Here is a 22,927-nt window from a genome sequence, read left to right as displayed (position 1 = left end):
TATATGAGGGTGACATCAGAGGTAGTTGATACAGGATCCCACTGGTAACCAACGCTGTACGTAGCCGTAGCATCGACGTCGGGTGGTTGCCCCAGCGTATGCCAGCGACTCGCTTGAGCACATGTAGCCTGGGTGACGATGACGCCGCAACGTGGTCAACACCGCGGCGCCAGAATAGCCTGTGGTCTAAGGTAACGCCAAGAAATCGGACGTTGGTGACTTGTCGAATCTGGTATTCCTCCAAATTCAGCGTCAAGCGTGTAGATTTTCTTGTCACTCCAGGAAATAGTACGAATGATGATTTCTCTGCTGATAGTGATAATCCAATCATTGTCAAGTGGCCCTGAATGACTTTTACTGTTTCCTGGGCTATTCGTGCGAAGCGGCGATGCTGGTAGCCGGAGACCCATATGCAGATATCATCGGCATATATAGATATCTTCACTGGTGTTCGATGGTTTAGTACTCTTGGGAGGCTACTCATGGCAATGTTAAATAATAAGGGAAATAAAACACTCCCCTGTGGCACGCCGCGAAATATACGTATTTCGTCGCTCAATGTGTCACCAAGACGAACTCTGATGCGACGATCATTGAGAAACGTATGTATGAAGTGCAAGAGATGACCCGTGACGCCTATAACTTGCAACTGGCTGATGATGGCTCTTTGAGACACGTAGTCGTAAGCCTTGGAAACATCGATGAAAACAGCAAGTGTCGACAGGTCATCCGCACTGTAATGTTCTATGTGGCTTAGCAGGTCCAGCACATTGTCTTGAGCGCTTAGACGCTGCCTAAACCCAGTCAGGCACGATGGTAGTTTTCGACCCTGCTCAACATACCAAGTGAGTCTTGTGCATGCCATCTTCTCCATTAGCTTCGCTGCACAGGAGGTCAGCGAGACCGGTATGTATGAGTACAGAGCAGCAGGATTCTTTCCAGGCTTCAGAACCGGTATCACCCATGCTACCTTCCATAAATGTGGGATATCCCCGCTGGCCCACACTTGGTTAAAAAATGCCAGCCAATCAAGTCGTCTTTCAACCGGTAGGTTAGTTAGCATCTGATAACGTCAGGTCCCACCGCACAGCGACGTCGGAGGCTGCCCATAGCTAGTTCCGACTCTCTGAGTGTGAAAGGAGCATCCATTAGAGACGACGATAGCGGCGGAGGCGGGTTGGTTGTGCTGGCTGACTTGCCGGATTTCAGCAAAGGCATTCGAAAGACAAGCGAGCGTCTTGCCTAACTTCAATGCTAGGGCTTCAAATGGCTTGTTTGGTCGAAAGTTTACAGCAAGGTTATTAACGACCCACCATATCCTTGGAACTGGCGTGAAGACCGATAGGCTTGCACAAAATGTTGCCCATTGATCTCTTGTTAGTTTCCTCGTGTAACGTCGAATCACTGCGTTAATCCTGTTGTATATAGGCTTCGTTGGTGGGTCGCCCTTCGTCATCATCAGCCTCCGTTCCGCTCTTCGTGCAGCGCATAGATTTTTGAGCTTTAGATCCTTAGCGGGGAAGTGGTCGGGTAGGTTCAGCTCAGCAGTAGCCAATCTCTTGCTACCTTGCTACCTAGCATACAGTGCTAAAAAGCGGGCACGTCCTGTGCTACCAGGGCTTAGCGGAGAGAACTAGGAGTCGGATTCCTGATTAATAAGAATATAGCTGGTAACATATAGGGATTCTATAGCATTAACGAGAGGGTGGCAGGTCTTGTTGTGAAACTTAATAAGAGGTACAAAATGAAGATTGTACAGGTCTACGCCCCTACATCCAGTCATGATGACCAGGAAGTCGAAAGCTTCTATGAAGACGTGGAATCGGCGATGGGTAGAGTGAAAACTAAATGCACTATACTATTGGGCGACTTTAATGCCAGGTAGGCAAGAAGCAGGCTGGAGACAAGGCAGTGGGGGAATATCGCATAGGCACTAGGAATAGCAGGGGAGAGGCATTAGTAGAGTTTGCGGAACAGAATAATATGAGGATAATGAATACCTTCTTCCGCAAGCGGGATAGCCGAAAGTGGACGTGGAGGAGCCCGAACGGCGAGACTAGAAATGAAATAGACTTCATACTCTGCGCTAACCCTGGCATCATACAAGATGTGGACGTGCTCGGCAAGGTGCGCTGCAGTGACCACAGGATGGTAAGAACTCGAATTAGCCTAGGCCTAAGGAGAGAACGGAAGAAACTGGTACATAAGAAGCCGATCAATGAGTTAGCAGTAAGAGGGAAAATAGAGGAATTCCAGATCAAGCTAGAGAACAGGTATTCGGCTTTAACAAAGGAAGAGGACCTTAGTGTTGAAGCAATGAACGACAATCTTGTCGGCATTATTAAGGAGTGTGCAATGGAAGTCGGTGGTAACTCCGTTAGGCAGGATACCAGTAAACTATCGCAGGAGACGAAAGATCTGATCAAGAAACGCCAATGTATGAAAGCCTCTAACCCTAAAGCTAGAATAGAACTCGCAGAACTTGCGAAGTTAATCAACAAGCGTAAGACAGCTGACATAAGGAAGTATAATATCGATAGAATTGAACATGCTCTCAGGAACGGAGGAAGCCTAAAAACAGTGAAGAAGAAACTAGGAATTGGCAAGAATCAGATGTATGCGTTGAGAGACAAAGCCGGCAATATCATTACTAATATGGATGAGATGGTTCAAGTGGCTGAGGTGTTCTATAGAGATTTATACAGTACCAGTGGCACCCACGACGATAATGGAAGAGAAAATAGTCTAGAGGAATTCGAAATCACGAAGGTAACACCGGAAGAAGTACGGAAAGCCTCGGGAGATATGAAAAGGGGGAAGGCAGCTGGGGAGGATCAGGTAACAGCAGATTTGTTGAAGGATGGCGGGCACATTGTTCTAGAGAAACTGGCCACCCTGTATACGCAGTGCCTCATGACCTCGAGCGTACCGGAATCTTGGAAGAACGCTAACATAATCCTAATCCATAAGAAAGGGGACGCCAAAGACTTGAAACATTAGACCGATCAGCTTACTGTCCGTTGCCTACAAACTATTTACTAAGGTAATCGCAAATAGAATCAGGAATACCTTAGACTTCTGTCAAGCAAAGGACCAGGCAGGATTCCGTAAAGGCTACTCAACAATAGGTCATATTCACACTATCAATCAGGTGGTAGAGAAATGTGCGGAATATAACCAACCCTTATATATAGCTTTCATTGATAACGAGAAAGCGTTTGATTCTGTCGAAACCTCAGCAGTCATGGAGGCATTACGGAATCAGGGTGTAGACGAGCCGTATGTAAAAATACTGAAAGATATCTATAGCGGCTCCACGGCCACCGTAGTCCTCGATAAAGAAAGCAACAAAATCCCAATAAAGAAAGGCGTCAGGCAGGGAGATACGATCTCTCCAATGCTATTCACAGCGTGTTTACAGGAGGTATTCAGAGACCTGGATTGGGAAGAATTGGGGATAAGGATTAATGGAGAATACATAGTAACTTGCGATTCGCTGATGATATTGCCTTGCTTAGTAACTCAGGGGACCAATTGCAGTGCATGCTCACTGACCTGGAGAGGCAAAGCAGAAGAGTGGGTCTAAAAATTAATCCGCAGAAAACTAAAGTAATGTTTAACAGTCTCGGAAGAGAACAGCAATTTACAATTGGTAGTGAGGCACTGGAAGTGGTAAGGGAATACATCTACTTAGGGCAGGTAGTGACCGTGGATCCGGATCACGAGACGGAAATAATCAGAAGAATAAGAATGGGCTGGGTTGCGTTTGGCAGGCATTCTCAGATCATGAACAGCAGGTTGCCATTATCTCTCAACAGAAAAGTGTATAACAGCTGTGTCTTACCAGTACTCACCTACGGGGCAGAAACCTGGAGGCTTACAAAAAGGGTTCTACGCAAATTGAGGACGACGCAACGAGCTATGGAAAGAAGAATGGTAGGTGTAATAAGAAAAGAAACAAGAAAATGTAATAAAAAAGAGCAGATTGGGTGAGGGAACAAACGCGAGTTAATGACATCTTAGTTGAAATCAAGAAAAAGAAATGGGCATGGGCAGGACATGTAATGAGGAGAGAAGATAACCGATGGTCATTAAGGGTTACGGACTGGATCCCAAGGGAAGGGAAGCGTAGCAGGGGGCGGCAGAAAGTTAGGTGGGCGGATGAGATTAAGAAGTTTGCAGGGACGGCATGGCCACAATTAGTACATGACCGGGGTTGTTGGAGAAGTATGGGAGAGGCCTTTGCCCTGCAGTGGGCGTAACCAGGCTGCTGCTGCTGAGGATGATGATGTCCGCGAACAGGTCACCAGATGATTCACTTAGGCCGTCCCTGTGCGTATCCCAATGCGTCAAAGGACAGGATCTTTGGCCGTTGGTTCTATATCCAGCAATGTTAACGAAGGCAGGAAAATGGTCGCTGCCCATTCTATCTTTACTCGTCGTTGATGATGCGAGGATGTCCGCTGAGTGTAACGTCAAGTCAATGAAATGTAAGAAGTCAATGAAATGTAAATGTGTCAAAAAAACGCTGGCTGTTTGTCATTTGCCACGCAGAGTCCCTCGGTGTTTAACGCACTAACAATTTGCTTCCCACGTGCTTGAATCGCCTTGTCGCCCCAGTGAGTATGGTGCGCGTTAAACTGCACACATATTATCCTCGGAGCTGGGCTGTGGCTGCAGAGGTCTCTTATAATTTCTCCCATCGATACCTTAAAATAATTAAATTGAATTGCGGGGTTTTACGTGCCAAAACCACTTTCAGATTATGAGGGACGCCGTAGTGGAGGACTCCGGAAATTTCGTCCACCTGGGGTTCTTTAACGTGCACCTCAATCTAAGTACATGGGTGTTTTCGCATTTAGCCGCCATCGAAATGCGGCCGCCGTTGCCGGGATTCGATCCCGCGACCTCGTGCTCAGCAGCCCAACACCATAGCCACTGAGCAACCACGGCGGGTCCATCGATACCTTCAGGCGAGAGCTCACGTATACAGAGGTCACGCTGAGGCTTCGGTTTCCCAGCCGCACTTGTACAGCGGTGACTTCCAAAACACTGCTGCAAAGGTCTTGAACTGGTAGAACGTAATGTGGTGTTTCACGTCTGACATATAGCACCGTTCGGAAACGTCGGAATACTTTGGTTTCCATGTGCGACATAACCAGCAATTGATCTGGAACTTGGAAGACCAGCCTCAGACAGAGCCAATATTGGCACAGGCATGTTTCGTAAGAAAAGCGATAGTTCAGGTAAATGGCACGCAAGACCCGCACAATTCCATTGCATAATAAGCGGCACTTTTGGGCGAGATGGTGAACATTGTGTCCTGACCGCACCCATATTGCTAGGTGCTTTAAGAAGAGGCAGAGCTTAGAATCACTGACTCGAGAGTCCGGACTACTTCGAGCATGCCCTTCATCGAGCTCGCCGGCATCTTCGCTATGTGTGATCGCAAGGCCTTGAAGAGAGCACGTAGCACCTGCTGACAGTCCTCATGTGGTGTTTTTTCATCGCAACGCGATTGGGGGTCGCTGCAGTGCAGACACATAACTTCGCTGTTTCGGTTGTTCAGCAGTCTTCTCGTCTACGGGGTCTCTGTTCATTGATTTGACTGCTTTAGCCGGTCCGCTGCTCGATGGCACCACTGTGTCCTGGATTCCTGGAGAACGGTTCAGGCTTGGGAAATCAGTTTCACTCTTTGAGCTCCATTTGATTTCATCTGACCCTCTGCGACTCTCCGTCTTTTTCTTCGTCGTATTTTTCTCATCCTTTCCCGTTGGCCCCAAGATAAACGTTTTCTTTCGCTTTATTGCCGCTGCCCGCGTAGGACACTTGCTATAACTAGCTGGATGACCACCACTACAGTTTGCACGTAGAAAGTTCTCGCTGCAAGCGTATGCTTTGAAATCATGCGGTCCTCCACATCTCTTACACGGCTGCTCACCACGGCAGTACTTGGCCAGATGTACATAGCGCTGACATTTGAAGCACCGAGGTGGTGTCTCAACGTAGCTAATGGTCTCGTGTCTTGTGAAGCCCAGGTTGATCTTCTCTGGACGGTCTGTATTTGGAGCGAACGTAAGAACTACGGAGCTGGTTCGCCTGGACTCCCAATCGGATTCGGAAAATTGAACGCGTCGCGTGACTCTCCTTGCATGGTAAACACCATGTGGCTTTAGGTATACCAACAGTTCCTCGTCAGTGTACCACTTCGGTACTCCTCTAATAATGCACTTGTTTTGCAGGTACGAATTGGGCACTCGTGCTGAGATTGCAGTCCCTGAGATTGACTTGCAACTGAGAAGGGAATTCACATGCTCTTCTGTCTGTACATCTAGAAGCATCGCTCCTTGAGCAGTAATCGGTTCCTAACTGGCGATGCACCAAGAATTTTCTGAATTTGTGTAGACAGAACAATGGGATTTACTTTTTTGAGGTGGGCTCCTTCTGTGGCAGGGGTAATAATCACTGGGATTCCGACGGTCCTCTCCTTGCGGTGACGCACAAACCTGAAGCCTTCAGCGTCCAGATCTGTGATGTCAGCTCTGTCACAATCATCAATAAGTGAAGACTCGTCGTCTCTTTCTGCAGCCTTATATCGCTTACATTCACGGTTGCTCTCAGTGTCAATCGGTGGCCTCTGTTCCGGTGTTGGAGCTCTTGGCGAAGACGGAGCTCTCGGCGCTACCAGATCGACATCTTCTGCAGGATCCTATCGAAGCGACGGGAGGCGAAGGCCCCCCCGGCCTCCGGTAGGGAAGGTATCTTGACGACTCGTCCGACATCTTCGACAACTTTATTTGACAAAACATCGAAAATATACAAAAAACACTAGGAAGCGAGACAGCAGTGCGACATTGTCGAACCAAACTTCTTCGCTGAGAACGACAACTTTCGGGATTACGACTTGCAGGTCGCCCTCGGCCGGATTTGGTTGTGAGCATCGGTTGCCTGCTGTCGCTTTTTGGTCGCCAGTCGCAAATGGTCGCTCGACCTCCTCAAGTCGCCGGTGTGATTGAGCCTTTAGGCCCCATATCTTAGGCGCACGTTCCGTAACCTAGCGAACGAGCACAGCCAAAGGTGAGAGCGAACGCGGCGCGCAGCGGGTTATAAAAAAAGTGGCGGGAGAAAAGGTGTGAAAAGAAAAGCGCGGAGGAGGGTGCAGCCGTACGACGAGGCAGAAAGGGGAGGAGGGTATGGCAAAAGCGTGAGAAAAAAGGCGTGGTGTATTATGGCCAAGGACAAGCTTTTCAACAAAAAAAAAGCGTAGTGCGGCGACGGTGGCTGAGATGGAGACAGATTAGCGCGCCTCGTTGGGAGGCTTGTCGGCGGAGGCTTCTGTGAATATCGCCCACGCGTCACCCACGCGCTAGCTCTCGCGGTCTCCAGATTAGCCAGGCAGTGGTGCCACACTTCGCTCCGTTTGCAACGTGCTGCACGAAAGTGATTCTCCACGCGAGCCAATACATCGCGAAATGAAATAACGTGTAGAGCTGCGCTCAAATTTCGCATTACGAAGTATCGGAATCATCGGTGAATTTCTTTTCCTCAAACGCTCTCTTTTCAACAAAAGCCTTCTGCTCACTCTTTTCCGGCTGCTATATTTCGTCATATGGGGAACCAGCGCTGGAGGTTCGAGCTGACATACAGCGCCCCATTGCGGAAATCGCGCACATTGTTTGGTCCCACAAACAGAAGAAAAATGACATCGGCGGTACGTAGGGGGACGTGCAAAAGCCATGAAAAAAGAAAAGCTTGGAAGCTTACGTTATTCACGCATAGTCGTTTGCCACAAGTGGGAAACCGTAATACAGCCCTATCACTCTATTATTTTTCGTGAACATTACGAGCATAAGTGACGGCGAGGTTGAATTCAGGCGGGCGCAATCGCACGCCGTTTCAACTATTTCTACAGCTTCTCTGGCAAAATATCCATGTTCATTTTATTTTCTTGAAAGCGGAAATAGCAATGATTCTATAATACAAAGATATATACATGTCTTTAGAAGAAATATATACACAGCCGATATGTTTTCGGCGGCGCTAAGAGTAAAAATTTGGAGGACGCTTAAGCTTCACCTTTAAAGGGAAGGTGAAACACTTTTCGAAAAAAAAATGGGTTCTCTGCGGCATTCTACAGTTTTGAGTCCCCTGAACACGAATATCTGGTTAAAAAAGCGCGGAAACAAACGCAAGCGGCTGTTTTTTCAAGAAAACGCGCACCAGCGCCTCAGGGCATCGCGCGAACGCCGCTGTTGCCCGTGATTGGTCGGGGCCGCTGTGACGTCATTCGCGGCAGTCGCCGGTCGGCGCCGCCGTTTCAAAGCGTAGCACGCTGTTCTGTTGGATGGATGGAAACAACTTTATTCTGAATCCGGCAAATTTGATGACCCGGGCTCAGGTCTCCCATGAGGGGACTTCTGGCTTCATAGCTGAGTTGTAAGCATTATGGAACGTTCTCGCTGTCTCGGACAGCTTGTATTTTCGCCGTACATGTTCGAACCGACAGCTGATACGGAAAACGATGGCGGCAACGACAATGTTGAGTGTGCCAACAGCGAGAGCGATTTGTGCACCTTCTCGCGCGTTGGAAATCTTAGCTGGTACACATGTTTCTTTTTTCATGTAGCTGCACGTTCCAATGACACGAGAAAAAATGCGCTAAAGTGTCACTGGGAACTTGCTGCTGGAAGAATGCCGAAGCACTAACTTCTCATTAGATTGTAAACACGGGTGCAATTCCGCGATGTCAAGCACCTTGCCGCTGCTTGTCTAAAATCCCGTGGTTTTCTTTAGTGTTGATACACGATGGCGAACATAAGTGCCGCGTTTCAAAGCGCGCACATGCAGTGCTGCGAGGTACAGTCACGGAAGTTGCTTCATACACATCCAGAGATGGCCAGAGGTATTATATGTGCAATATTCATACTTCGGTTCGACGACTTTGCGATTGTCGCTCAATCAAGAATCGGTATGCGTGCTCCATGCTAGTGTTGACATAAAGATATTAGAAAGTTTTAGCACCGCCGTGTGGTAAACACGATAACTCCAACCGTACATCGAATGTCACTAGGCAAGCCTATACTCCATTTCATACCTCAGGTGCAACGCTGTGGAAGCTACGCACAAAGTCCGGTCACCAAAATTTATTTCTGCGCGCGTTTCCGTCTATGCTTTGCAGCGTGCCAGCGGCGTTTGCTCGCGCGAGCATGCACGTGAAGCTGCCGCGACGGGCAGCTTCACGAAAGAACAGCTTACGAAAATCGCAAAAGAAAACAAACGTGAGCGGCGGCGGCGGCAGATCTCTGGTAGCGTCGTTCAGTAAAGCGCAGGACGGCAAGAGGCATGCCAGCACATGCCAGCACGCCGGTCCGGCAGCTCGGTCGCCGCGAATGACGTCACTCTCGCCGGTTCTCTCCTCTGGCAACCACGTCACCCGGCGCTCCGGGAAGCGATGTGGGCGTGTCCGCGGGTGTGATTTAGAAAGCGATTTCCGCCCCTTATATTAACAAAACGAAGAAAAAAATTTCGGAACCGTAAATTATTGGGGCTGTTGTTCCCAATGCCAGCAATTCATGGAAATTGAAAACCGTTTCAGCTTCCCTTTAAGAGTGGAACGTGATAGCATTCAAAGATACCTCAGTGCTTCTCACGCTTCTCGGCAACTGCAGCTTATGTAACCGTAATGTTTACCGGGAAGCGCTGGCGGCCAGCCTTCGTGCACATGTGCATGAAAGCGAGCTTTGTGGTTCCTTTTCTTTTATGGTTGTGCAAGGAACCGAGGGGGCAGCGCCGCTCTTACTAAGACGTACCTGAAACGGCAGCTGAAAAACGCCCCCGCGTTAATGGAAGTTTGTATTTGAGTTTCCGCGTAACAGATTTAGGTTTTCTCGTATATTCAAATTACAATCCGACGCTATAACATCTGTAGATTGGGTGTATGCCGTACATTACTATTTTTCTGACGCATTTTACTTTGAGAAATTCAATTTTTTTCGGTAACTTTGTCGCGCTACACGGAGGGCCTGCGTGGTTGGGTACGTGTGGTTCGGAATGTTCATCCCCAGAACGACGGTCGACGTCGGGCGCGAGGCGCCAACGCCGGGTTTTCTGCGATACGGGGCCCTTAAAGGGACGCTAAAGGCAAGCACTAAGTCGACGTGCACTGTGTAAATACCTTTCCAGAAACCTCGCAACGCTTATTTCGTGCCAAGAAAATACTTAGTTTACGAGAAAAAAATTGTATCTGAAGGGTTCGAATAACTTTTTCGAAATCAAATCTCCCGCCACAAAACCGGGGGGGGGGGCAGTGGGAGTGGCGACGTAGCATATGCTAGTGTACCTGTATATGCTCCCGCAGGGAGCAAATATGGCGGCGAGGAGTTACGGAGTCGTCATCTATCGGAAGCGCCTCGCTGGCGTAGTATGAGGGATCACGCGGCGCGTTCCTCATAGGTCTTGCTCTCAGCGCTCACTGAAAACACCACGCACGAGCTCTCCCAGACATTTCTGTAAGCACTTTCGAAACGAGAGAAGTTTTTTACTGTCTAAATAATAGTCTTGGGCAAAGTGAAAGCACAGAATCGTTTACAGACGCTATCTCTTTACCGAATACGTACAGTGAACGCCACTGCGCGCGGTCGCCGCGATGGAGCCTCCCGAACCGGCTAAGATCTTGCGTGAAAGGTAGGTAAGCGCTGAGAGCAAACTATGTGAAATATGTTCTTATAGTGTGTGTATAACTAAATGGAGCGTAATAGAATGAAGCCTCAATGGGGTGATCGCACAGATTCGCAGCGACCAACTGCGCGTCTGCATGCTTGTCCGCGCACTGTTTCGCTTTCGCCGCGTGCGCGTTTTCGCTCCGTGTCATGAGCTTTAGGCCGCAGAATATGAGCATTTGACAGTATGCAAGCAACCATTGTTGCGTGGGCGCAATCTGAGCTGTTCAACAATAATTTTATTGTAGAGACTTCGACGCCTACGGGGTCTGTGATGTGCCGTCGCGACGATTCAATCTTTTTTTTTCCCTCTAAATTCTTGGACGTTTCAATATTATTTCTCGAGTTGCGTCGCACTGTATGTTTATCGGTGATCTCAGCGTGCGATTTCCCGCTGCTTCTTTTTTGTAATCCAGTGCATTAATTCATAACACAAACATAACAATATGCCATGCTTTCATTTAATGTGCTTCTTACCGCTCCCTTTCCACGACAGTGAACTTACCAGTATCTATATAATCGACAAGTTCATAGACCAAACCGTAATGACATTAGTCGGGCAGCGGACACCGGCGAGCGTCTCAGTGTGCGTTTTCCAAACATTGGAGACCCGGCGCCGTAGCAGAAATCTTCCTCGCGTCTGTGCTTGCTCCATACCCGACTTGTAGCCGATGACTGTTTGCCGGTCTTATGTTTCCCGAGCCAAGCTTCACGCAGCTTCTTGTCCGGTACCTACGTATGAATAAGGCTGACACCGGGTTCCGCTGCGCATACGTCCGGCACTGCGGCACCGAGCAGTAGTCTACCATGTTGCGCGCCTTCAAAGGCAGCCACTACCTATTGTAGTGCTTTGAAGCGTTGTAAAGGAGACACTCGTAGCGGGAAAATCTCGCCGCTAAATGAGGACCGCAGCGTACGAGGGAATTTAAACTCTCGTTTTCAGCTCGCTTCGGCGCTCCCGAAGCAGCCGACGCGGCTGCCATGTCCACGTGATCCCTAATACACGCCGACAGTGGCGCCAGCTTTTCCAGTGGTGGAGCTCGAGGCCAATGCAGGAACACTAGCATACGCCATTACCGCCCTTTGCTGCTGTCCCTGAGTAAAACGACGCCCGGCAGACGGCGGCACCGAGCCAAGACAGAACGGCGGGTTCGCCGCTGCAACTGCTTTTTTGTCAAATGGCGTAGACCGTTCGGGCATCCTGCGATATCACATGGAAGTTGAATTCTCTGCTACCTGCAGTTTGTGCGAGTTTCGGGAGCCAGCAAAACCAGCGCAGCACTACGCGATCAGGAAAGTACTGAAACGCGAAAGCAAGCGCGGCGCAGAGTCGTGCGAAAACGAAACCTTTTGACCACCCGCGTCGTTGTCAACCGCAATTTCAATTTTTTTTTCTAAACATGAAATAGAACAGAAGAAGTAGCGCTTTATTTCACCCTATCATAAAATACGAGGTCATTTTTTGCAACGAGTAGTTGAGTACTAGTGACAGAATTTAACTGAGGAGTGCTTTCGTCATCGGGCAGGTGCTCTAATCATGTCCTGCATTTACCTTGATGTCTCGATTATTACGGCTCTGTTCACGATAATATTGACGCCTTAGAGATTCTCGAACACTAATATATTAGTTCAGCTTGACTTAGTATTGCCTTTAGTGTCCGTTTAACACTATCGGGTTAATATAGTGCCAGCCGGCGCATAAATGCCCACTTGGTTTCCAGCGGCACGCGCTCCCTTTAAGAGTGCCAGGTGAGAAAATTAAAAGGAAGAAAATGACAATGCCAATAGAATCTCATAGAGAACATAAACGGTGAACACTTCCTGTTTACTGCAGAAATGGCGCATGGGCGCTGCACCGACATGTCTAGCGACCCGGCGATACGTACATTGGTTATGCAACTTCTATTCCAAGCAATATGATGCCCATTGGAGTAAAATGACGCGTAATGTTCGCTTTGTGAAAAGCCACGTCCGCGGTCACACATTTAGCACCAACGATAGTTCAGATACAACTTCAGCTGCAGTGCATGGGTGCACCGACGGCGCTCAGCGAACCGGCTCGGCTGTGCGCGCAGCGTAGCTGGCGGCGCCGCGATATATGAGCACAGTTTCTTCTTAGAGTGAAACGATTTCGAGGAGAAGGTACAGCGGCAGCAACGGTAACGAAACATTGTTCCTTGGAAGCGTCGGCGGCTAGCTCTGAAGCGCCATCAGCTACAGATTCGAGGTGAGTAGGCCTAGCGACGACATCGGTGGCGAGCGCGATCAGCGGCGGTGAAACTATCGGCGACGCCAGAGTGCAGACGCGACCGCTCCTCTGCCGCCGAATGGCAACGTCGCCGTGCCGCTGGGAGACCCTGTGTGTGAGGGGAATATCTCGCCGTTTGCCAGCACGACCGCCGACAGCCGGCAGTCCACAAAGTGCAAACGGCGTGGCGCGATTCGCCGCGAAACGGGGACACACGTTCACTTCCGGCGCCATGGACACCACAAGTGATTCCAATGAAATCAGCGTCGCTCTGCTTGCGAAGGAATTGTCACCATTTACGGCTGGAATATGCCGAAATGTAACAAGCGATCGCTTATTTGAATTTGGGACGGCGTTTATGTGGCTTCTTTTCACTCGTAAACTGTATCTCGCTGAAACCCTGAACCACCGTTTTTTTTTTTTTTCAAATCAAAATTTTATTCATCTTCAATGCTGCGGAAGGCCTGCAAGACGGCACTCCACCTACCAAGAAACACACCGAACGACAAGCTGCTACAGCTAGGGATTAGCAACACATTCGCCGAACTGGCAGAAACACAGCTTGGAGCACAATTTCACCGACTCAGAGACACGGCTACGGGAACAGCGCTCCTGACAAGGTTAGGTGGCGACCCAAAGAGGCATCTCGATCGATCCGCCGACTTACCCGACGAGATCCGTAAGACCCTGCAGGTCATTCCCATTTCGAAAAACATGGATCCAAATCTCCACGCGGCCAGAAGGCAGGCGCGGGCAGAATATGTGGAAAGGCATTTAGCCAAACTAGAAAACACGGTTTTCACGGATGCAACACTGTATCCACGGAATAGACATACAAATTACATTAAGACAGCTTCGGTAGTGGTTGACAACGCAGGCAAGCTAATGACCTGCGCAACTACACGTAGCGCCAGGATAGTGGAAGCGGAGGAGTTCGCTTTTGCGCTGGCAGCTGCTGAGGGCTATCGAAAAGACAAATCAATGGTCATTTTAATGGACTAAGAAGAGACACGCAGGAACTACACAAAGGGTAAAATCTGCAGGGCTGCCTTAGCTATCATCCGCAAGGCAGAACACCTCAGACACACCGCAACCCACAAACTAATCTGGATTCCGGCACACACGGGGATACAAGGAAATGAAAGGGCAGACAGCGTGGCTCGCGGAATTACGTACCGAGTCGAGCGGCCACACGCCCTGGGACAGCACTTCACCGTGGAGATCGGCTATTCAGAGCTACTGAACTATTCAGAGTTACCCAAAGATGTCGCAGATGTCCGGCCTACCCAGATGTCCGGAATCCTGCTGGACCTGCAGGCCTCCTCTGGCCCTGCCCTCTTCTGCCGTCCTAATTTTTTCTTCTTTATTTTCCCTTTTCTTTTGGTGTTTTTTCCTCATGCTCAGAGAGCTAATAAAGAATTGGACGAAACCCGAGACGTCACACGCCACAAGCCAATGCAGACAGGTATTCCGACGTTCATTCCTGTCCCCTACTTGTAATGATATACATTTTCTGTCGGCTTACCTTTTTTTTTTCAACAATTGGCTTTTCCTGAAATTACATTTTGGGTTTCTACCCCTCCTCATTTAATTTTGATTGGCTTAAGCCTGTAATACCTTGGTGGTGCGGGTTTCCCTCATTTTTATTTAGGTTATTTTTGCAATCTGAGGGGCTCAAAATACCACAGAGGCAAGAGAATTAGGTACTCCCCGCCACACAAAGCCTTAACACAGCAAGAAGCAGCTAGTTGGCGGAGGCTGCAAACGGGAACCTTCTCTAACTTACATATACTAAGCAAGATGTATCCTACACAATTTAGGAACACATGCCCGTGGGGCGGGGCAACCCCTACGCTTTACCATATAACCTGGGAGGGTAAACGTAACTACACATTCCACCAACACAAAAAAACCCGAGTGCGGAGCAGTGGGAGAGCTGGCTCACCAGCTGCGAGCTCGCCTCCCAAAGGGCAATGGTGGAGCACGCAAGCGAAGCAGCGCGGCTCAGTGGAGCCCTGGACTAGGGGCCCAACCCTGCCAAGAAGGTCAAGCGTCTGCTGCGATGAAGACGAAGACGGAACGCAAAACCCTTAATGGACCAAATAAAGCTTTCTCTCTCTCTCTCTCGTCTTCATTTGGTACATAGGTTTTCATTTCCTGTCCAACCTAAGCACAGCGGGCTTGTTGGCTGCTCAGGCAGCACAGTGAATCATCGAATGTGTACCACAAAACAATGAAGTAAGGCATACTAGTGCATACTAAGCATATTATACAAGATTATAGAGACATAATGAGTACAAATCGAGCAGGTATCGTTTTGCCAACATATGGAAAATAAATTACTATACGCAGTCCTCGCCCTTTTCGAATTATATTGCAACAAGGAGCTCTTGCAGGGAGTCGCTCCTTTTGAAACCGTGCAACAACGCAATCGGCTGCTGGTATAAGATATAACTGTCATATCTCGTCTATTCAGCACTTACAAAACCAAGCAATACGCATTATCACTAACAGTGGGTTTTTCACGAGTGCTACTCTACTACTTCGTGAAAATAACATTCTTGTTGTAACGAACTTGTTCAACTACAATCTAATAATTAGTTTTTTATAGATTACTTACTAAACAGCTCTCACACCAATTCATCGATTCCAGGCACCTCATCAATAAAAATAATACCAGGTTTGCGCGTAACTCCGATTTTCTACTACCTATGGTTCATTCTAACTATGGAAAAATGACAGCATCATTCGCTGCTGTAAAACTGTGGAATGGTTTACGCGTCAGCATTAAATCTTCATCCTTTCATACATTTAGCCATGCCGTTAAGCTGTTTTATACGTGTAACTAAGTTTACGTCATTCACTACACTACATTTGTCAATTGTGTGTATTGACAGTTCTTTGTTTTGCACTTTAGGCTTGTGTACTTTAAATTTGTTTTGATTGATCTTTTTTTTCTATGCTGTATTTTCGCGCTTGTGTGTGTTTCTTTTAGTTAGCCTGCTCTTCTTTACATCTCTACATTGTTATTATTAACCGAGGGTCCCGTTGCAGTCTTTGACTTTGGGACCCTCGTCTGTATATTGTCTCTTACCAATTCATTGTATTAAAATAATAATAATAAACTGAACTGAAGACTCTCATGAAGTTTTTTTCTGCGCAAGACACGTCTACGGCATAATTCACAAGTAAATTCTTCCTCGATGATCGTAGCCTCTTCACTGTTTTCAGTATTCACACTGAGAGGCACGAAACAGAAAAACTGGTGGAATTCACTAAGTGAACTTACGAACAAACTTTGACTTCAGAAAAATCTTACTAAAGAAGCGTATTCATAAGGCTAAAACTGTTCGTAAGATGAGCAAGCTTGGTATGCCCGCCGCTGCAACGACGAGAGCTGTAGTTGAAAAAAAAAATACATGCGAACTTCATTGCTTCCTACAATAGTAAGCGTAAGTCGGTTCACAAAATCTAAACAGCCGCTGGAGATGACGACTTCAGAAGAAATTTTTACGATTGACTTGTAGCAGTCTTAAGAACATAATTATACCTATTTCCGCCGCTCGAGCTGATGCGGGTAAGCGTTGGAACGCGCTCTTGCGGCTGATTTACCAGATGCCAGAGCTGGTAGCGGAGCATGGCGCGTGCCTATATCTTTGTGGCTAGCTTTGATTTCTCATCTCAAATTGCTTTGAGCTGTTTCAGTGCATAATGTTATTGAACGCGCGCTGATGAGGAAGGCAGTAGAATTAATGCTGTTCGGCTAACTTCTCCCAAATGTCTGATAAACTGTGTTTCTGCATGCGCGCAATAGGCCTGAATTTTCATACTCGTCATGTCACTGTACTGGGTGTAAGCAACTAGAAGTTTATGTCCGTCTCTGACAACAGTCAAGCTTGCCATTGATGTGTTTTGAGCACTTCTATCACACTTGTTTTTCTAGTTTGAGCTTTCTTTTGCTCATAGGGCTGCGGGTGATTATTTTTTCTCCAACGCTTTGGGGCTATAATTCTCCATGCGATATGAAATAATAATAATGAAGAAAACGCCTAGCCGTAACCGTTTCTAATTATTAGAACTTGTTGCTGTTGCACAATTCGCTGCCGTGTTCCGAGCTGTTATCCTCACCATTCTATTCAAAGGTCATAGTTTCGATTTAGCGATAAGCCGAAGCGACGCTATGCGCACGACGGATCGCAATCTTGTCTATGATGTGAAGCGGGATGCCAATGCGTTGGCATACAAGAAACAAAACGAAATGACGAATAAGATCACGCCCCACCATTGATACGAAAATCATGTGGACTGCGTGAACAAGAGATGCTGTGAAATAAAATACACCTCAGAAACGAATCAAAGAATTGTCAGTGCTTTACCTTGGCACAAAAATATTGTTACAGGTAGAAAATATTTTTTACCTGCAGTCATTGTGGAGCCTTGCTGTTGCATACAGGTAATCCGTGATGTAGTTTACTTGCACGTTAGTTGAGCACTTTATGAAGTCTTCAACTTTCCACCATTTGTAGGTGAGCAGAAGGTCTGCAAAAGGTCAAGAAAGGGAACTGAACGATCACATCTTACACTTACTATTCGGGCAACGTTCAAGCAATGGAACGCGTTAAAAACGCCAAGCCTACAGACATAACTCGGTGCCCTGTGATGTGGCGTCAGGCATAGTCAATCGTGTCAAATAACCTGACACAACCAGTGAGAGCATGAAAAAGTACATGAAAACAACGATGAAACGAGACAAATACCAAAAAGTTCGACAGAATACAAGTTCACATTTTACGACAGACGCTTGCTCGATGGTTGTTTTCGAATATTACAAGGAAAATGATGCTATAAATACAACTAGGCGGCAGCCCTTACAGGTATGCACGAGATGATAGGAGCACCGTCGTAAGGTAATCGAAAACTATTGTTCTCACAAAAAAAAGGAAAGAAAGAAAGAAAGAAAGGAATGAAGGAAGGAAGGAAGGAAGAAGGAAAACAGAGAAGAACAAAATACAACGCTGCTTTAAAATGGGAAATACTCCGGTATTGTCTGATAAGGCATTTTACATTTGAGAAGCAAAACTTGCATCAAATTGCCAGTGAGAAAATTCACCATAAAGTTATCCGGTCTCTTTTTTATGAAACAAATTCAACGCGTGTGACCAATCTAGAGTTAATGAGTTGTCCATCCGTTACTGCCGAAGTTTAATTGACCCATTTGTTTAAATACCCACGGCAACACATTCCACGTTCTATTTAAACTTGTTATTCACTAGATCGTTCTTCTGAAATACTTCAGCCGATCATTAAATCCCAGTTGCGACAAAGCTTTGCCTCGGTTAAATTGGTTATAAGTAGTGAATGTTGTTGAGCTAATATTGGTGAAGTTGCATGGCCAGTAATTGTATACTTGTTCTTATTTAACAGCTCTTAAATAACACCTAAGTACACGAACAGGCGACGCTGATACCTGGTAGATAGCGAATATGATGAAAATCTTCATAGCCTCCAATATATTTAGCGAGATGCGAGTGACGCACGATGTCTAGGGGGACATGCCCAGGGCACTGCCCAGGAGCCATGCTAGTTCCCAATATTGCAGGTTCTGCGCCACTTCCGGCGAGTGGAAATAATGAAGGCGCTTTTTTGAGGTATATGGTATCGAAAACACATTTTTTTCAAGATTCTTTGACACGCCCAGTTATATTTTAAACTTAAACTTCTGCACGCCCAGACTGCTCTGTATCTTCGCTCTCTGAAACTAGGCCTTTTAGGCGGTTTTAGACAGTTGGACTTTATTTTTGCATTTGATGCAGAGAGCCTACTGTTCTGTTAGCTTTGTTCAGAAGGCTGCCTCTGGCCTTAGTTTGGCAAGACAGTTCTGCGGAATCCCGCAAGGTGGAGGAACTATCAAGAAAGAGAAAAAATGCCATCCCCCCGAATGTAGCATGAATCTGCAAAGGAATTCGGATGCTTAAACTTCGCCTTTAAGAGTGGAATACGAAAGCATTCAAAGATGACAATTTCTCACGCTTCCCGGCAACTGCAGCTTATGTTACCGTATTGTTTACCGGGAAACGCCGTCGGCGAACGCCACGCACGAAGGTGAGAAGGCGAACTTTCTGGTAGAAACGCAACCTCTTACGTGGGCAGCGCATGCGCGGAGGCGAGCGCCGTCTCGTTGGTGTTGCTGCAAGGTACCGAGCGCAGCGCACCGCTCTAGGAATAGTAGAAACGTTGGAAAAGGGGTTTATGTTTGAATTTCCACGTAACAGAATTATGTGAACGTTTATATTATAATTACAATCCGACGCTATCATGTCTGTAGGTTCCGTTTAGGTTGTGCTTTAGAATTTTTCGGACGCATCTTAGGCCGCTATAACGTAAAACTATTCCAAACTTTCCTATTCCAATTCTGCTATCAGCCCTCCGCGATTGGTCAAAATCTTTTTTTGACCATTCCCACTTCACCTGTCTGTCACGCGACGTCACGAAAACCGCAATACCTCCCCATCTGATATGATGTGTTTATGCATGATTATGCATGACACACTGATTATGCATGATTTGACAGAAAAAAGGAAGAACAGTTATTTCTGATTCCACCCCTTTGCGCCATTAGCGCTCGGCTATTGGTAAAAAGTTTTCGGGCTGCACCCGCTTCACCTGCCTGTCGCGCGACGTCACAAAACCGCACAAACTCTCCACGTCAAAGTGACGTGTACGCGATAAAGATGCATTAATATGCCGAACAAAACTGAATTTTTTTCGGAATAGCCGCAGGCTGCCCCGTTCCGGAAGGAATAAAAGATGGCTGCCGCCGATCGCTGAGACGCTGGCTACTCGCACGTGCCGGAGAACATGGGTGTATTTGCGTATAATAAAACTTCTTGCGTGACCATGTAACGTTTTCAAGCACTTTCGGCACGTTTACTACCTCCTTCTGCCAACTCTTCTTTGCTGAGGGTCAGTTTTATCGTCATTCTTAAGCTTTCGTTGCATGCCGCCGCGATATTCGACCAGCCACCACAAGCTAAGTAAGGGAAAGCCGACCAATCGCAGACGCCGGCACCACCCTCTTCATCCAGTTAGCGATTTTTGTGCACTGGCTCTGCCCCAGTGAATCCCTCTCTACTTGAGCGTTCTCCTCGCCTCTTGTCAGCCAATTAGACACGACAAGCGGCTCAGTGTAGGCAATATTATTCGTTTTTCAAGCAAACAAAAGTGACCTCCTATGAACGAGGAGAGCGTTTGATTGGTCCGTTCAGACAACCCTGCGGGTGACCGCCCGGTGCTTGCGTCGGTGGTTACGCAAATTTGACGTCATGAAATTGGAATAGAAACATATTGGAATAGTTTTACGTTATCGGGCCCTTAGTTTGAGGAATTCAATTAGTTCAGTAAAGCCTCTGCGCCACGCGGAGGGCGTGCGTGGCTGTGGTTCGAAATTTTTGTTCGCTAAACGACATCCGACGCAAGACGCCGACGCCGCATATTATGCGACACTGGGCCATTAACGCGATCGCGTTAAAATCCCGGACCAGGAAGAAGTTTTTCTCAATTTAAGGGCGTTCTTTCCGAGAAACCGGTTCGAGTTTTCTATGTAGATTTGTGCTACATTCGGGTGGATGAGAATTTTTCGCTTCCAGGTCCTAGTTTGCAATGATTTATTATTCATGCACGCCGTCGTTATCGCCGGGTTAAGCCACTCTGTGGACGAACAGAAAAAAAACAAACAAACACGAAAGACATGAATTCTAATCCTTTGTAATCATTGTTCAAACATTTCAACCAAATCCTGTGCAAAGATACACATGATGCGTTCAATGTTATTTCACGCCCAAACAAGTGCAACGAAGTGGTCACCGTGTCCTGCGTTGCGTTTTGCAGGATATAGCGAACACGTGTTTCCCTGACAAACGTTTGTTCTTGGCTTTAAGTGAGCTTCGGTCTCGTGACGCTGGTGCAAATGCCCCGGGCTATGAAAATAGCGCTGTGTTGCTGCGTTCGTGGACGTATGGACCACAATTTCCAGCGCCTGTAGGCGGCCGCCATGTTTTTATTATGGTGGTGATGATGATGGTGAGGGGACCGTCGAAACAGCGCAGTCAGTAGCGGGCCGCAGCGCTTTAGCAGTTGTCAGTCGCCTGCGATGGATGGTTCCAAAAGCGCTGCAGCCGTCTTGTCGTCTCTGAATGCCGCTAAGTGTGCCTTCTTTAATGCGATAACATTTTATACCGCATAAATATACCACGAAGATTATTTAGCGGCAGCACCCTTCGGCGTCGCTTGTTTCAACGGAGCTCCAGCGTCGTGTGCTTAATTCAGTGCAATTAAAATGCATGTAGTGGAGTGAGCGAAGGTTTTGTCTACGCGATCTGCTTAATTATGCGTGTTATTTTGCAGGACTTGAAGCACTGTATGAAAGAGACTAGACGACATCTAATTCACTACACTGCTACTATGACGCTATACTTAGCTTTTTTTTTTTTTAACTCGAGTGTCATATTTGTGCCGCAGGCTACCGCGATGCATTAATTGCGCTGCATTGTTACCCTGCTTTGTCATCTCGATCTTCGTGTACTCTCATCTTACCACGATCGACATGAGCACAGTAAAGTTATTTTCTATGTTTGTCACGCTGCATGCAGTCGCAGGGAAAGCTCTAGCTGATGCGTGCCGACGTAAAGACTCTGACATGTATGAGCAGCATTTACTTCACACTGACAACAGACACAATCAGCGCTGTAACTAATTAGTGGGCCATTGCAGTGTGCACGAGATAGAAGCACAACATTTTATATCACGTGAGCAGCCAGCTATAGGTGCTTAAATATTTTCTGCCTCGCAGTCAATAGCGAATGCGCAATAATTTGCGCATCCATGTACGACATCGCCGAAGAGGGCACCAGCTCTGTTAAGAACGACTGAGCATGTTTCTCGTGGTGTAGCTGAGTCTGGATCATCGCACAATTGTAGAAGTTGAAGCACCCACACATTACGCGAAAGAAAAAAAAAACCCTATCAAGTGAGGCATTTTTACGTCCACAGCCCTGTTTCTGTGTACCTCGCTAGTCATGGCGCTTTCTGTTTTCGCTGTCACGAGTATTCGGATGGGGCTAATTGATGTGCATGGTAAAAACAAAGGAGGCAAAAAACCATGTGTCGCGGACTGCCGGCAGCCACACAAAGCAGTCGGTCAGGGAAGGTTGCGGCGTGTTTCGTCGTGTTCCAACACGCGGAAACCCTCCCTGACCGGCTGCTATCTGTAGCTGCCGGCAGGCCGCGACACAAGTTTATGCTTGCACCGTCGTGCTAGCAGCCCGCTTCTCCATAAGCGAAGGCAAATTTATACTTCTTTCTTGAAAACCAGGCAATTAACTGGGACAAGTGTTGCACTGGATGACGTAGACCCCAACATGCAATCATTCTGCAGAATTTCAGCAAGAACAGTGCAGGGCAAGCGCCAAATCTTTTTTCGCTTCAACAGGGAAGCACGTGACTCGCTCTTTTGGTTAAAATTTTTAAGGAGATATGCGCAGTTTCAAGGAAGGGGGGGGCAACGTGAAAAACGGCCGCGAAGACAGGACAAAGAGAAGTCACACAATTCCCGTGCCTGTGTGCTTTCTCCAGTTCATCCAGTGTCTTGCCGAGAGCTGTTCTTTTTCCCGATGCAGTACGAACTGTCACAAGCTCGCTCTTCTAGCCTGTTGCAGGGGTAATAAATCGTAGACAGCGAACGGCTTTTATGCTGCAGCAGCAGCAGTGATATCACATATGTGGTTAGACAAAACCCTCTGCTCCTCTGCTACGATTATGATGATGATAAGGATGAATTATTGGCATCCCCTTTAAAACGGGGCTGTGACAAATAGTCACCTAGCCCGCTTGACTTACTCAGGTATGCTTAACAAGTTTTCATTGTAGCATTTTTGTATACATCTCTTTAATCTTTCTTTTTCTT

At 47.3% G+C, this 22,927-nt stretch overlaps 1 protein-coding gene across 1 annotated transcript in view; it reads right to left on the bottom strand.

Moving 5' to 3' along the window:
- The window catches only part of LOC142573019 (uncharacterized), a 48,878-nt gene that overhangs the window by 3,505 nt on the left and 22,446 nt on the right, over nt 1–22,927 (bottom strand). Inside the window, exon 8 of the mRNA XM_075682512.1 lies at nt 17,385–17,505. Within this exon, the coding sequence (XP_075538627.1) occupies nt 17,385–17,505 (121 nt within the window). The remainder of the gene's footprint in view (nt 1–17,384; nt 17,506–22,927) is intronic.

Source organism: Dermacentor variabilis, chromosome 2, assembly GCF_050947875.1.
Source record: "Dermacentor variabilis isolate Ectoservices chromosome 2, ASM5094787v1, whole genome shotgun sequence".
Taxonomy (NCBI): Eukaryota; Metazoa; Arthropoda; class Arachnida; order Ixodida; family Ixodidae; genus Dermacentor; species Dermacentor variabilis.
This window is presented reverse-complemented; position numbering and strand designations above follow the sequence as displayed.